This window comes from Saccopteryx bilineata, chromosome 6 (assembly GCF_036850765.1).
Source record: "Saccopteryx bilineata isolate mSacBil1 chromosome 6, mSacBil1_pri_phased_curated, whole genome shotgun sequence".
In the NCBI taxonomy this organism is placed as follows: Eukaryota; Metazoa; Chordata; class Mammalia; order Chiroptera; family Emballonuridae; genus Saccopteryx; species Saccopteryx bilineata.
In genome coordinates, this window is record NC_089495.1 from 186,283,033 (window position 1) to 186,298,903 (window position 15,871).

Sequence of the window (15,871 nt, forward strand, 5' to 3'; positions counted from 1 at the left end):
AAGCCAGGGTCAGGCCAGATGGATTTGGGTTTCCCTGGGGAGATGATGAGTTGGAGGTCCAGAGGGACCAGGCAGAAATGCGCCAGCACCCAGGTTGGTGAACAGGCGCCACCTGGTGGTCAGTTCAGGAACGGTGCCTCTCAGTGTCCACTGGGGGCTCAGCTGGAACCCCTTCCACAACCTTCCTCAACACCCGTAACTACCCCTCGTTTAAAATTAACAATGTCATTTCATATAGAGATACAGTTTCTTCGGCTACACAAAGAAGAGGGACAAAACCATCATTGTGGCTTCCTGGTTTTATTGAGTGGTCGTCCCAACTCTCCACCACCCCACCATGAGATGACATCACCTGGGAAGCTCGGCTCCGCCCCCAGAGATGCGGATTGAATTGATCTGGATGTTGACTGGGCATCACGGCTCTTCCTGCTTGCTTTTCAAAGGCAGCTTCCCCACAAGTCTTTCAGGACCCCTTTCCCTTGCTGCTATCGCTGTTCTTAGCCCTTCCTTTGCAGGACTGCTGCCGGCGAGTGTCCCCCAGGGGAGCACAGATGCCTGCTAGCCCACCCAGGCCTCTGCAGATGGCACCTGGAGCCCACGACTTCCTGGTCTTTCTTCATTCTCTTGGCTGCCTCACATCAAGCCCTTCATTTCTGTAGGCCTCATTTTTCTCAGTATTCTATTACCTGAAAGAGAACAGTGGCTCTGAACTGCTTGAGATCACTTATGAAAGTGATGGGTTTTTGTTTGTTTTTTATCCTGAAACATGTATGTACCCAATTGTGCTCAGATCTGTAGGTAACACTGGAAGTTTTGACTGTTCAGCTCTATCGGTTCCTGAGTCCTCACAATGACTGACCTCCTGCAGTATCTGTTTTTTGATGAGATGAGTGAATTGGGGCACAGAGTGGTTAAGTAACTTGCCCAAGGTCACACAGCCAGTAAATGTGTGGGGAGGGGCTGGATTAGAACCCAAGCATTTCCAACTGACCCAAGCCTCAGTTTCCCCTCTGAGTAAGGAGGCCGGTACCAGTCCCTATCCTGTAGGTGAGTTAGAGGTACACATGAGATTTGAAAGCACATAGTAGGTGCTCATTTAAAAAAGTTGTCGTGGCCCTGGCCGGTTGGCTCAGTGGTAGAGAGTCGGCCTGGCGTGCAGAAGTCCCGGGTTCGATTCCCGGCCAGGGCACACAGGAGAAGCGCCCATCTGCTTCTCCACCCTTCCCCCTCTCCTTCCTCTCTGTCTCTCTCTTTCCCTCCCGCAGCCGAGGCTCCACTGGAGCAAAGATGGCCCGGGCGCTGGGGATGGCTCCTTGGCCTCTGCCCCAGGCGCTAGAGTGGCTCTGGTCGCGGCAGAGTGACGCCCCGGAGGGGCAGAGCATCGCCCCCTGGTGGGCAGAGCGTTGCCGCCTGGTGGGCGTGCCGGGTGGATCCCGGTCGGGCACATGCGGGAGTCTGTCTGACTGTCTCTCCCCGTTTCCAGCTTCAGAAAAATACAAAAAAAATAAAAATAAATAAAAAAGTTGTCGTTTTGAAACATATACAATCACGGGCATTCATCCACCCACCCAGGTGGCTCAGCCTCGTGTGCAGGTATCAGGGGGGCCTCGATGGGCGCCTAGAAGTTCGGGGACCCCCAAGCCCAGGGGGTCTAGTCTTGCCTTGCTCGGCTCTTCCTTACCAACATCTACCAGAGCCGCCGCCCTACTTCCTCTGGCTCACCAAGTCTGCTTTCGATTTTGTTTCTTTCGAAAGACACACGTGAAAGTTTCATTTTCTTTTTCTCCACAAAATTCATCAGTTCGGGCTAGCTGGGCCTCTGTTTTCTGGGGTGTGGACAGCTGACACCTGCTGGGCGGAGTCAGCCTCCAGTCACAGCTGCCAGAAGCCCCAGGCTTGGCCGCAGAAGAACACCCATCCTCGCCCTGGCCCACCCTCTCAGGGCCACAGAGCAGGAGCCGGCCACCACGCCCGCAAATCTCCCTGGGCGCCCAGGAGCTGCTGGCGGCATGGCCCAGGCGGCTGACCCAGGCGGGACAGGTATTTCCTTCCTTCCAAGGAACAGTGGGGATCTCGGGTGGGGCGGAGACTGGCACTCCTTTGCTTGGCCCAGATCATAGCCATGATGGCGACCCTACCCTGGAGCACCCGGAAAGGAGGAGAGCACAGGCTGGCCCACAGGCCTGCTCTGCCCTGGGCACCTGGCAACACCTCGCCAGGCACTTCACGACACCCTCAGTGGTGAGCGCAGTGATGTTTCCATTCATGCACGAGGTGATTGACTGAGGCCTTGAGAGGTGAAATGACTCACTGGGGGGGGCAGTGCTCGGCTTCACATTCATTTTGAGAAACAAGAGAAGTCGCCTTGAAAAGAGGTGTGGGTTTCCCCTGTGACATTCTTCCCTCGGCAGCAGTCACTGCTGGGAGTGAGTGGCTGTGTTGTAGGGCCTCCGGGGCTCTGGGCTGTGGGGGTGGGCAGGGTTGGGGGGGGGGTGATTGTTGTTATCATTAGCTCATTTGAGCCTCACCACCGTCTTTGAAGTAGCTGCTATTACCTCCACTTCACAGACGGAGAAACTGAGGCACGGAGAAGTCACTCAGCTAGAAGGTGGCAGAGCTGGGACTTACCCCCAGGCAGCCAGCCCTTAGATAACACAAAGGAGAAGAGGAGGGTTTGCTGGGGTGGGGTGAGGGCAGGGTGTGCCCAGGGCCCCAGACTGGTTCCCAGGTTCCTGTCCTACTTCCCCAAGTGGGATACGCGGGTGCTGGTCAAGGGCACTTGGTAACCAACTTTTACTTCTTTCCTGGTGGGTTTTCCTTTCCTTACCAACTCGTGATTTTTATCTCGTCCATTTCACAACTTCCTGTTTGCTAGAGGTCTCAGCGCCTGCGGCGGGGCCCGCCATCAGGCCAGACCCACTATGGGGCCGGCCTTCCTTCATGCGTATCTAGGATCTCACCTCTCCTTTGCAGTCAGGGAGCTGGTGGAGGGCAGGAGGAGGCTCACCCAGGGGCAAGCTTTTCAAGGATCAAAACTCTTTGCGGTCCTAGCCAGTTGGCTCAGTGGTAGAGTGGAAATCCGGGTTCAATTCCCAGCCAGGGCACACAGGAGAGGCGTTCATCTGCTTCTCCCCTTCCCCCTCACCTTTCTCTCTATCCTTCTCTTCTCCTCCTGCAGCCAAGGCTCCATCGGAGCAAGTTGGCCCCAGGCACTGAGGATGGCTCCATGGCCTCCACCTCAGGCGCTAGAACGGCTCCTGTAGCAGCGGGGCAACACCCCAAATAAGAAGAGCATCGCCCCCTAGTGGCCATGCCGGGTGGATCCCGGTTGGGCGCATGCGGGAGTCTGTCTCTCTGCCTCCCCTCTTCTCACTTCAGAAAAATACAAACAAAACAAAAGCCTCTTTGCAAGACAAGGCAAAACAAGTGTGTGGTTGATTGTACAAAGATGGGTGAAGGGGTGGGCATGCCCAGGTATTCTAATTGCACTTCACCTGCCTGGCAAGGACAACAACACTTGACCTCAAAGGCAAGCTGCAGCCTCCAGCTGTAGAGTCCAGACCTGGGTTTTCCCTGCCACCAAAGGACCTGAGAAACACCCAGGAGGCAGAGGATCAGACAGGGCCACCACCCTGGAGGGAGACCCAGACCTCCCCTAGAAGGGCCCTACTTTGCATTTCCCTTGGGGTTCTTGGGGGCAGACAGTTCCTGGCGATGGGCTAGGCTGCCACCCATACGGGCCCTTTGCAGCTCCCCGGGTGCTGGGGCGCCGTGTCTGCACCATCCTGTCCTCACACATTCTGCAGAGCGGCAGAAAGTTGGTTTGTGGGACCCTGCCCGGGAAGAGGCGGAAGCAGAGAAGAGGGGACTCGAGAGAGCCAGGAGCAGCATTCTTCGGCTCCCTGGGGGGCACCAGGGAGAGAGATGTTTCTCCTGTCAGGCTTCCGGCTTGGATGAGTGGCACACCCCTGATGAGGATGGCGAGCTTAAGGGGAAGGCCACCTTCAAAGGGCGGAGGAGGCTGGTATCTGGGAACAGTGGCATGCCTCCCGGGCTGGGGTCTCTATCCCACTGCCCTTCCCCTCCCCTGCACTCCCTTTACTCCCCTCCCCCTCTCTTCTGCTCTCCGGCCCTCACTCTCCCATCCTGCCCCCTCCACTCCCCTCTGCTCTGAGGACCCCTGAGAACTAAGTGTCCTCCTGCCCGGGAGCCACTCAGAGCAGGTGGAGGACACATGAAAAGCCTGGCACCTCCTCTGGCTACCAGACTGTCCAGCCCAGGTCATTTCTAACCAGCCCACGTGCCCCTCGCTGAATAGAGGGTTTTTTTTCTTCTTCTTCTGTATTTTTCTGAAGCCGAAACAGGGAGAGACAGTCAGACAGACTCCCGCATGCGCCCAACCGGGATCCACCTGGCACGCCCACCAGGGGGGTGACGCTCTGCCCACCAGGGGGCGATGCTCTGCCTGCCCCTCCGGGGCGTCACTCTGTCGCGACCAGAGCCACTCTAGCGCCTGGGGCAGAGGCCGAGGAGCCATCCCCAGCGCCCGGGCCATCTTTTGTTCCAGTGGAGCCTCGGCTGCAGGAGGGGAAGAGAGAGACAGAGAGGAAGGAGAGGGGGAGGGGTGGAGAAGCAGATGGGCGCTTCTCCTGTGTGCCCTGGCCGGGAATCGAACCCGGAACTTCTGCACGCCAGGCGGACGCTCTACCACTGAGCCAACCGGCCAGGGCCTGAATAGAAGTTTTGTTGGCAGATGTCTGCTTGCATCTCTACCCCAGGCCCCTGTCACAGGGGCCTCCCCTGCCTTCAAGCCTCCAGTCCAGGCTGCCACGTGGGGCACTCAGCTCTCTCCCTGCCCCTCTCCTCTCCCAGACCTCGAGCAGAAGATCCTGCAGGTGTTGAGAGATGCTGGCTCCCCTGTGAAGACTGCCCAGCTGGCAAAGGAATGCCAAGTGACCAAGAAGAAAGTCAACCAAGTTCTCTACCAAATGAAGGAAGAGCTGCAAGTGGCCTCTGTGGGCCTCGCCATGTGGTGCTTGGGCGAGGGCGGAACTGGAGAAACAGCTCCCACAAAGCTGGCCCTGCCCTGCCATGGTAACCTGCCATCTTGGGGGGGGCGGGCAGGTGGGACCCAGCACCAGCAGCCCCGGCCACTGGCAAGCCTGGATTTGGGCCTGGGTTTGAACACAGCCTCTGCCCCTCGGGGGTGCATAATGTCCCCTCCCCATGCCTTGACTTCCTTTTCCGGCCAATGGAGATCACAGTAGGGCTGCTTTGTAGAGTTGCAAGAGGATTAGATGCAAAGGGTTCAGCCTCGTGGCAGCACATAGTAGGTGCTCAGCGAAATATAATAAGAAGAACAGAAAGTAATGAAGATGACAATAACAGCGATAACCTCATGGCAGCACATAGTAGGTGCTCAGCGAAATATAAGAAGAAGAACAGAAAGTAATGAAGATGACAATAACAGCGATAATCATAAAAATAACAGAACAAACCTATCACGTTCGATACTCTTATCTAGTTCAGTAGGCCACAGACCAGAAGAGCGACGTTTGTCAAGTACTTACAATGGGCTGCTGGTGCCCACGGTTCACCCCCTGCCCCAGAGAAGTGAGGTGGCAGGGGAGCCACAGCTGGAAAGGGGGGCAGGGCAGGATTTGAAGTCACATCTATTGAACCCTAGATTCTGGGAGAGTCTCTGTCCCCTCTCCTGTTCCTCCGCCCCTGACACGTCTTTCTTTCTCCAGCAGAGAGGGCCCAGCGGGACACCGTTGCAGCTCAGGAAAAACATGGCTCTCAGCTCACTGAACAGCGTAAGCATCCCGATTTCCTTACAGGTCCTGGAACGAGGGTCCCCTTTCCTCTGACCCCCAAACTCTCCTTGGCCACTTGAGATGTTTGAGTGTTCGAGGGCTTTGACCCACCCACTGGGAGGCTCCCACAAAGTGCTCAGAGGCCACACTCCGCCTCCACAGTGGTCCTCAGGCAACTCTGTGCAGTTCGTTTATGAAGGTTGTGCAGGGGAGGGGCCTGGCACAGAGGGGCTGGGTCCGCCCGGAGTCACACAGCTGGTGAGCAGCGGAGCAGACGCAGACCCTGGGGGTCCTCCTTACCCATCTGCTGTCCTGCCTCCCAGAGGAAAGGATCTACACATTTCTGGAATCCGGTGGGCCCTGTAAGGCCCTGGTCATCGCCAAGTCCCTGGGGATGAAGACGGCAAAAGAAGTCAACCCGGACTTGTATACCATGAAGGAGAAGCGCCTTCTGGACTACGACAAGAATTCACGTGCCTGGGCGATTTACCAACCAGGTACGCTCTCCCCTGCTTCCCACACCTGCGCAGGGCAGAGGAGGAGACACCCTCATGCCCAGCAGCTGGTCCTGGCTGGGCATCCTGTTAGGCACTTGACCTGATCCAAACCTTCAGAACCTGCCAGAAACTTGCAGTGGTCTTGCTGGCCCCGTCACTGGTTCCAGGAGGAAGGGGTATACTGGGGGGAATGACAAGGGAGGACTTCCTGAAGGCGTGGCCGAGGTGTACTCACAGAAAGCAAGGGGCTGGGAGGGGGCGGTCCGCTCCTGACTGCACCAGCCCCGGGCGGAAGGCTCAGCCTGCATCTGCTAACAGTCTTCTGTAAGCCCTTGGCCCAACGTGGAGTTTTGAAGTTGCTGGAAGAAAAGACCAAGCTGGGCTTTTCCTCCAGCTGCAGGGGTGTCCCAGGGTGACTTATCTATAAGGGGCATCAGGCACAGGGCCTAGAGCCCACAATCCTTTCACAAGCCCGCAGAAGTGTTCTGATGTCTCTTAAAATCCGAAGGAAAAAAGTGAGCGTTATAATAATAATGAATAGCTAATAATGACTCTAGCCTAAATTATATTTGTCTTTTTTCTAATGCAGTTCATAACATGTCATTTTAAAAGTTTGTTTTTAATGGAGGAGGGTGCCCACAAGAGCCTGTCGTCCACGAAGGTGGGAATGTGGCCCTGTGTGGGCGGTCAGCAAAGCCCCAGGCAAGGGCCCACCTGGCCCACGCGGGGCAGACGTCCCTTCTCGCTGAGACCCTCGGTTCTCCCTGGCTGGTGGAGGACACACGGGGAGAGTGACCTGAACTGATGATGTCCAAGGGAGGGTCATCAGAGATGCCTGTGGCATCTGTCAAACGTGCCAGTTCCTGGGTCCCACCCAGCACCTACTGACCCAGCTCTCGCGGGCTGGGCACCTGGAAGTCTGTGTTTCCGAGGTTTCCAGGAGACTCTGGTGCTGCCAGCTGGCCTTTGGAACCTCTAACTCCTCGAGAGGTGCAGAGGGATTGAGTGAAGTATCTATTTTGCAGAAGATTCTAGGGAAATAAGTCAGTCCGCCACAGTCATTTACCAACAAAACCCAATCAACATGATCTGTCAGAACGGACCAAACAGCCACATTTCCGTCCAGAACTCTGAAGCCATCCAGATTGGACATGGGAACGTCATGGTGAGACAGACGGCCTCTGGGGAGCACGGTGAGTCCTCCGAGAGACACCAGAGGAAGGGACCTCTGAGGGCAGCCGCTGTTTGGGTGGGTGCAGGGAACAGGGCCACTCAGCTCGCCAAGGAGAAAGGGCGGCTTTCGGATCTCCAAGGTGCTCCATCCTGGCCTCCTGAAAACAAGGATGTCTTTTTTTTTGCACCTGGATCAAACCCCACCTGATTTCCCTTCATTCTGATACCTTTTGCCACATTTTCCAGGGGACCTAATATTTTTCCATGAGAAGCAGTTCAGTTCACTGTCCCTCAGTAGAATAACACAAGGGGTCATTGCAGTGTTTTGTTTATTCTGAGACACAGTTTTATTCCCATATTTTAACATCTCAGAAATTGGAATGCGTCTCACCAGTGGCATCCTAATTTTGATGAAATATGGTCCTGCCAGACGTTGTAGTGAGAGGGGACAGGGCCACCCCTCAGTCCAGCCGTAGGACACAAGTGACAGCATCAGCCCCAAAGTTGAAAACACTCCTTGTGACCTCAAGAGAACCCATTGCGGGCCTCCATTTCTCCAACTCTGAGATGAGGAACTTTGTTCTAGAATCTAGATCAACATTTGCCCAACTTCAGTCCTCTGAGCTCCCCCTGCCCAGTTCTGGCCACGCCCATGTCCGATTATTAATGTTCTTAACTTATTTCCCTTACATTCTACTCAAATTCATTTTAAAGTAAATTTGTATAACATTACCTTATGCTGAAAACCAGGGAGGTCACCATAAAAATAAATACTGAGAAAATAAAGGTGTCAGACGCTCTGAGCACTCATTAAGATGTATTAACACCCAAAGGGGAGTCTCCCGATGGGCTCAGAGGACCAAGAAAAACCAGGAAGCCAGGATGTGCTCATTGTTTGGGTTGTGAGCGCCCCAAGGTCATCCCGGGCACCAGTCATAGAAACACGAGGAACCCCCAGCTAACTGTTCTGCTGGGCCCACCTATCTGATAGAGTCCACCCAGGGCTTCATGTGTGTGCGAGTTGGGAGAGTCAGGGAGTGAAGGTCAGAGGTCATATTCCTGTGTTTCCTGCCAGGTTCCACGGCTCCCCTCTACCTCCCTCCACCGGTACCAGCTGATCCCTCAACTCAGGGTTCCCTGGCTGAATCCTGGGGGTCCCAGGACATCTGCGTGGAGAGGTCCGTGCTCAGACGGGTCCAGCTGGGACACAGCAATGAGATGACCCTTCACAGCACACTGGCCACGGACCCTGGCCAGAGGCCCTCCATCAGCCCCCCAGGTAGCTGCGAATCCTAGGCCAGCCCACCCCTTTTAGCTCTTCACTGGGCGGAACCTAAAACGGAGTTTGCAGGGAGAAAGGCACGGGAGGAAGTTCCTGTCCACCCACCAGGGTCTGCGCCACCGAGCAGAGCGGGTGGGGCTTTCAGGCTAGCACTTGGCTCCCACCCCTGAGCCCCTCAGAAGACCTCAGTGGTTTCATCTGTGCAATGGGCATGCAGCAGCGGAGACTGGGCCAGCTGAAGCTGGGACAGAGATGGCCAGCTGGGATGGCATCCCAGGAGGCTGGAGGACAGGAGCCCCCTAACTACCTGGTGCCCTACCGAGCACTGTTGACGGTGACCAGGGGGCCCAGGGTGATCCTCCTGGTCATGGTAACCCAGAGACAGGCCGGGGGAGAAAGCCAGCAGAGAGTCCTGCCTGGCACAGGAAAGCCAGGGACACAGTTTCCGGAGGTTGGGGGAGTACTGGGGGTCCGACAGCAAGGGGGCTCAAGCTGCTGGGCTGCTGGGCACGGGCAGTGGGCAGCGGGCAGCAGAGGAAGGAGGGGCAGGAGGCGACGGAGGAGAGGTGGTCGAGTCCCAGAGACAGCCTGGAGGGCCAGGTCAGCTGGGCAGCAGGAGGAGGGGGACCGGACCAGGTCAGCTGGGCAGCAGGAGGAGGGGGACCGGACCAGGTCAGCTGGGCAGCAGGAGGAGGGGGACTGGACCAGGTCAGCTGGGCAGCAGGAGGAGGGGGACCCGAGCTGGTCAGCTGGGCAGCAGGAGGAGGGGGATCGGACCAGGTCAGCTGGGCCGCAGGAGGAGGGGGACCGGACCAGGTCAGCTGGGCCGCAGGAGGAGGGGGACCGGACCAGGTCAGCTGGGCAGCAGGAGGAGGGGGACCGGACCAGGTCAGCTGGGCCGCAGGAGGAGGGGGACCGGACCAGGTCAGCTGGGCAGCAGGAGGAGGGGGACCGGACCAGGTCAGCTGGGCAGCAGGAGGAGGGGGACCGGACCAGGTCAGCTGGGCCGCAGGAGGAGGGGGACCCGAGCTGGCCCACCTCGGGGGAGGGAGGGGGCCGCAGAGCCTGGAGCCCAGGCAGGTGGACAAAGTGTGCAGGGACAACACAGAGGGGGGTCGGCGGGGGGGAATTCGGGGAGAAGAGACTGCCATGGAGGACTTGAACGCCAGGCTGGGGGTCAGTCTCCGGGCCCCCGCCCAGCTGCTCACACCCATCCCGGCAACTCTCTTCGGCTGACCCACAGTCTCTGCCGCCACTGATGGCCCGGACTCCTCGTTCGAAATCCCAGTGCCCACACCGGGACCTCACTCCGAGGGGAAAGAGGACGTGGCCCAGAGAGTCTGCATCAGTTTCTGCTCCCTGGAGGAGACCACCATTGGCAACAGCAACAGAATGAGCGTCAGCCTGGGGGCGGCTGGCCTGAGGGGAGGGGCGGAGCCTGAGGACGGCAGCAGGCCCCCTGGGGCGCCGACAGAGGCCACAGGTGAGCCTGGGCGCGGTGGGACCCCTGCACGTTTTCTCTCTCGTTCATTCATTCGTTCGTTCATTCGTTCGATCAGCAGCCGTGCACAAGCCTTCGACTTCCCGGGGTCTGGGGGAGGGGGTGTGCAGTGCCATATAGTAAAGACGGTGTTAGAGGAAGTGCGTTCAGATCTTTCTAACCTGAGACCTAACCCATCCTGAGCGCTGAGCCTGTTTCTCCACCTGTAAAATGATAACAATAAGAATAGCTTGCTCAGGCCAAGTGCCTGTGACACTGCCCTTCCTTGGAACCTTCCAGAACATGATACTCATTCTTTATTCTCACCCATCTGCCCTTAGTCACACGGTCCACTGGTTCTTCCCAAAAAGGAATGTGGTGGCCACCTCCTGCCATCTTTCAGATTTTAGGAAGAAGCAGTTCAGGAATGCATTCACCGATCCTATCCCCACCATCACCCTCAAATGCTCCCTCACCGGGGAAGACAGTCACGAGCAAAATAGACCAGACAAATGTTTCCTGCTCATGGGGATTGTAGTCCAGTAGGGAATAGAGACAAATCACAGAGCAATCAAGCTTTCCAAAGAAAGACCAGCACTGTACAAAACAGAAAACCTGGAGAGCGACAGGCAGTGCCACGATGGGAAGAGCTGCCTTCGCCAGGCAATAGAGAAGGCTCTTGGAGGAGGAGGCACCTGAGGCAGCCAAGCAAAGATCTGGAGACAGCAGTGCAGGTGGAGGCAACAGCATGTGCAAAGGCCCTGAGGTGGGAATCGAGGGTGACCTGTTCAGACAGCAAGGGGGTGAGAAGCAAGGGCAGTGTCTCTCAGAGCTAGGAAGCCTGAAAGAAATTTTCAGATCTTATCTGAAGTGAGCTGTGGAGCCGCTGGAAGGTTTCAGCAGGTGCAACGCACAGTTTCAGAGTCTCCATGAAGACAATCTGGGGACAGCAAAGGGGGAGTTTGGGGGAAGCAGGGAATTGCTGTAATGGTCCAGGTTAGAAAGAACAGGGCCTCTGAAATGGGGACATGAGGCCAGGCCTGTGTCTGAGGACAGTGGCCTGGGTCCTGGTGAACAAAGTTGCCTTGGCTAGTCAAGGCAAGGCGGCTCACACGCACCTCTGGCTCGCTCTCTTCCCCAGCCCCTCAGTCTGAAGCTGCAGAGCCCAGAGGTGAGCTCCCTCACGACGCTGGCCAGGCTGATCCCGACATGTCCACGTTCTCCGCCCATCTGGAAGCTGTGACTCTTGAAAGCAGAGGTCCAGGTGCCACAGAAGACGGCCCCTGAGTGGACTGACCTCAGCACGAGGTCCTGAGGACGTGGGGTTCAGAACACACAGCCCCAGGGCAAAACACTCTGACAGGTGCTGGGAGAGAGCCACCAGTGGCAGGGTGTGGGGTAGGGGCTTGTCCCATGGGCTGAAATTGCTCAGCCTACAGGGGGCAAAGTTATCTCGACTACCATGGGGACCTGGGCCCCCAAGGTACCCTCGCCTGGGGTATCCGGTGCGCCACCAAGTCTAGGAGTTTGAAATCAGCTGCGGCTCACAGCTTCTGGCCGCGTCTTCCCTCTGTGGTGAGCGGAAAACCCACTGCATGCCTCCAAGCTTCCCCAAGGTCTGTGGTTAACCAGGCCCGTGTCAGCAACGATCAGAAAGCATCTCCGAGCCCAGCCTGCGCTCCCGCCACCAGCCCAAACCAGAATGCTCATTCCGCCAGTGAGACTTCCTCTCTGTGTCATTAATTCGTCATAAATGTGTTGCCACAGTATTGTCCGCCGTTCATGGGGACTGGAGGTGAAGGTCAACTCTGGTCTCTTCAGGAAGAAAATTGGCTAGCTACCATTAAGAGCAGAGAATGATTAAATGTGTCCATCCCCCACTCCTGGCCGTCACTAGTACACCCACCCCCCCATGTTCCCTTCTCTGGGCACACAGACCTTGCTGCCCCAGAAGTTGGGCAGGGGGCAGGGGTGGGAAGGAGGAATTTGTCGCAGAAGTTAGAAGTGATTTTCCAAAACCACCATGACCTTCTCACAAAGGTAGTTCTATTTCCTTACCCCAGCTTCCCTGCTGGTCTCAGGTGAGCCCAGATACAACTCCTCACCTGTGGGGTTTTGGCAGACCGACAGCATTAGAAGCTTACAGCAAAAAAAGAGTTTAGGAAGTAATTCAGGAGCATTTGGGCTGCAAATGACAGACACTCAGCTACGTAGTCTTAAGAAGGGGAATCTATTCTCTGATGCAATAGAAAAATCTAGGGATACTCGCTTCAGGAATGGCTGGATCCAGGGATTCAAGCACTATTTTTAGGCCCCTTTCTCTCCATTTCTGACTCTGTGTGGCCACCAGTTGCCCAAGACTCATGGCCTGCCAACTTAGCAACCGAAGCAGAAAGGAGACTCTTCAAGCAAAATACTGCTGGTAGAAGGTTCCAGGGCGGATTCTGATTGATTGAGCCTGATTCACACGCTGACTCTTGAACCAATCAGGGAGAAGAAAGTACTTTGATTGACTGATGTGGTGGGGGAAGTGAGGTCATCCACCTGGACCTATTCCCCAGGAAGGAGAGGGCGGGGAAAGGAGCTGAGCTGGCAAAGGGCAGGTGTCTACTTCAGGCAGAGGGTGTGGGTGCTTCTTCCTAGGGTTCTCTGAACACGGAAGGGCTTTCTTTATTGAAGGAAAGAGAAAGCACTTCATTTGAGAGACGGTCATGAAGTTGAGTCATTCCGTGGATTTGTGTCGACGCACGGTCATTTAACCCTCTCTGTGCATCTGTTCCTATTTCATACAAACCAAGAATTCTTCTCTGCCTCTTTCACAGAATGTTTGGAGGACAAGGTGTAATCAGTGGATCTATGTGGCTTAAAATGGGGGAGTATGTATGGTGGGCAGGTATGGGACCGTTAGTAGCCTGTAAATTACAGAGAAGCTCTACTCAAATTGAATTATATAAGGTCTACCAGAAAGTTCTGTCTGTTTTTGGAATAAAACAAAATACAGGCCCTGGCCGGTTGGCTCAGCGGTAGAGCGTCGGCCTGGCATGCGGGGGACCCGGGTTTGATTCCCAGCCAGGGCACATAGGAGAAGCGCCCATTTGCTTCTCCACCCCCCCCTCCTTCCTCTCTGTCTCTCTCTTCCCCTCTCGCAGCCAAGGCTCCATTGGAGCAAAGATGGCCCGAGCACTGGGGATGGCTCCTTGGCCTCTGCCCCAGGCGCTAGAGTGGCTCTGGTCACGGCAGAGCGACGCCCCGGAGGGGCAGAGCATCGCCCCCTGGTGGGCAGAGCGTGGCCCCTGGTGGGCGTGCCGGGTGGATCCCGGTCAGGCGCATGCGGGAGTCTGTCTGACTGTCTCTCCCCGTTTCCAGCTTCAGAAAAATACAAAAAAAAAAACCCCAAAAAACAAAATACAAAGTTTTCTTACATCAATAAACTTTATTAAATAATATAATTGCCATTATTATTAATGATTTCTTGCCAGTGTGAGGGCAATTTGTATATCCTATTTTTGAAAAATGTTTTTATCTTTTGATGTGAAAAATTGAACCAATGCTTGTTTGATATCTTCTTCATTTTTGAATTTTTTGCTCTTCAAAAAATTTTGTAAGGACAAAAACAAGTGATAGTTGGAGGGTGCTAAGTCCGAGGAATATGGTGGATGCGACAGACGTGCTTCTGTAGCATTTCTTCCTTGTTGAAATTCGTAAAAATTACAGTGGTGTAAATGAACTTTATCAGTAGCCACGGGTACACTATGGCTTCACACATAAGACTAACGTGAATCAACTTTGTTTTAGTTAACTTGCTACGTCAGTATATATACATTAAGTGATAAAAATAGAGAGGCACACATGTGCCAAATAAACACGTGCTTACGTGTCGAAACTTGTGATAGAAACGGACAGAACTTTCCGGTAGACCTTATATTTTAAAAAATATTTCACAAGACATTGGAAAAAAAGCTTCCAACTTGAAGGTCAGACAAAAAGCAAACAAACATAAAAGGAATTATGAGGAACTAGAGAAAATGCAGTGAACAGAAGAAAATGTCAGAGCTCTATCATTCACACCTTCCAAGGGAGGAGAGAATATTACAATCAGGAAACAAGAATGGTTTTCTCAAAAAAGGAAGTTTAGGAGAATGAGGACAAGCTCCTTGACATTTTCAGTATGAAAGCTGAAATTAAAAAAGAAAAGAAAATAGAAGAGTCAGAAGACAATGAGAAAACTTTTCCGGAAAGTTGATAAAGATTCATTTATAAAATGGACAATAACAGAGGTGAGGAATTTACAGGAGTAAGCCCTATATCTCATAAGTGGGGAGTATGGATAAAGTAGGAGCTATGATTATCAAAATAGAAACAAAAACAAAAGTCCTCAAATGAAGAATTTAAAATTTCTGGATGGAAAAACCCTCCTAATACTTGGCATAGTGACTACAAAGCCTCAACCAAGGGACTTGTTATAATGAAATTTTGGAAAACTAGGGATAAAGAGAAGATGTTAAAAGCCTTCAGAGATTAAAAGGGGGGGGGAGGATCACAGGTCAAAAATTATGTTGCAGTTCAAATGACAGGATGACCCCACAGCAGCCTGGAGGAGAGAGGAAAAGCCTCCAGGATTCTCAGGGAAAATGCTTTCCCTGGGCTTTGCTGACCCTGGGGGTTCTCATTAAAAGAGACAGTCTACGAGGACGTTTCCAGTGAAATGGCTGGAAGGCTTTCTTTGCATGCACACCCCACCCCACCCCCAGTAAGAGGCCAGTCCACATATGGGGAAAACTCAGCAGGGTAACTTCAGTTCAGCGATTCTCCCTGGGGCCCACGTCCTGCCCACCCAGGAAACACGTAGCAAGTCAGGAAACATTTCTGATTGTCAGGGGTGGCTGGGGGAGGAAGAAGGGGGTAGTTTCCCATGGCTGTTGTAACAAATTGCCTCAAAGGAAGAGGTGTAAACACAAACTTATTATCTTACAGTCTGGAGGTGAGACGTCCCCTCGGGCTTCGCTGAGTGGAAGTCAGAGTGTGGGCAGAACCGGTTCCTCCTGGAGGTTGGTCTTTTCCAGCTTTGAGAGCTGCCCGCCTCCCACAGCCGTGACCCTTTCTGCTCTACCTCCAAACTAGGATCTCCACATTTTCCAATCTCCCTCTTCCTCTCACCCCCTCCCCCTCACCTCTTATAAGGACCCTTGTGATTATTTCAGGCCCGCCCTGACAATCCACGATGACCTCCCATCTCCAGATGCTTAATCACATCTGCAGAGCTGGCTTCTCCATAGACGTTGCCATACTCACAGCTTGTGGGGATTAGAGCGTGGACCTTGTTGCGGGGGCGAGAGGGCGGTAGGGAGGTCCTTTATTCAGCCTAATACACAACTAGGCAAGACAACCTCCCATCACAGAAAACCACCCAGCCCCAAACGTCAGCAGTGCTGAGGACGAGAAAGCCCGCCCGAGGTGGTGCTGTCAGTATTAATATTATGAAGGTAAAGAATGCTCGGGGCTTGGCATCGCAGCCCAGGATGCGACCTGAGTGCCGCCTCAGGTAAGTCCCAGCACTGGTGGCCCTGGGCTCCTGCTCTGTAAAAGGGGTGCAGATATGGACAGCGCCTCCCCAGGAATTCAT

General features: G+C 54.5%; 1 protein-coding gene across 2 annotated transcripts; it reads left to right on the forward strand.

Moving 5' to 3' along the window:
* The first annotated feature begins 1,809 nt into the window (after positions 1–1,809).
* ZBP1 (Z-DNA binding protein 1) lies at positions 1,810–13,388 on the forward strand. Of its 2 annotated transcripts, none has more exons than XM_066235181.1 (8): positions 1,810–2,040; positions 4,873–5,094; positions 5,751–5,816; positions 6,140–6,313; positions 7,339–7,506; positions 8,562–8,765; positions 10,012–10,251; positions 11,390–13,388. In XM_066235181.1, exons 1-8 carry the CDS (start codon positions 2,010–2,012, stop codon positions 11,533–11,535), a joined length of 1,251 nt encoding a protein of 416 aa, XP_066091278.1. In that variant the 5' UTR covers positions 1,810–2,009; the 3' UTR covers positions 11,536–13,388. The 2 variants fall into 2 exon arrangements, with proteins under 2 accessions (XP_066091278.1, XP_066091279.1); XM_066235182.1 differs by having other exon boundaries at positions 5,754–5,816.
* Positions 13,389–15,871: the final 2,483 nt, after the last annotated feature.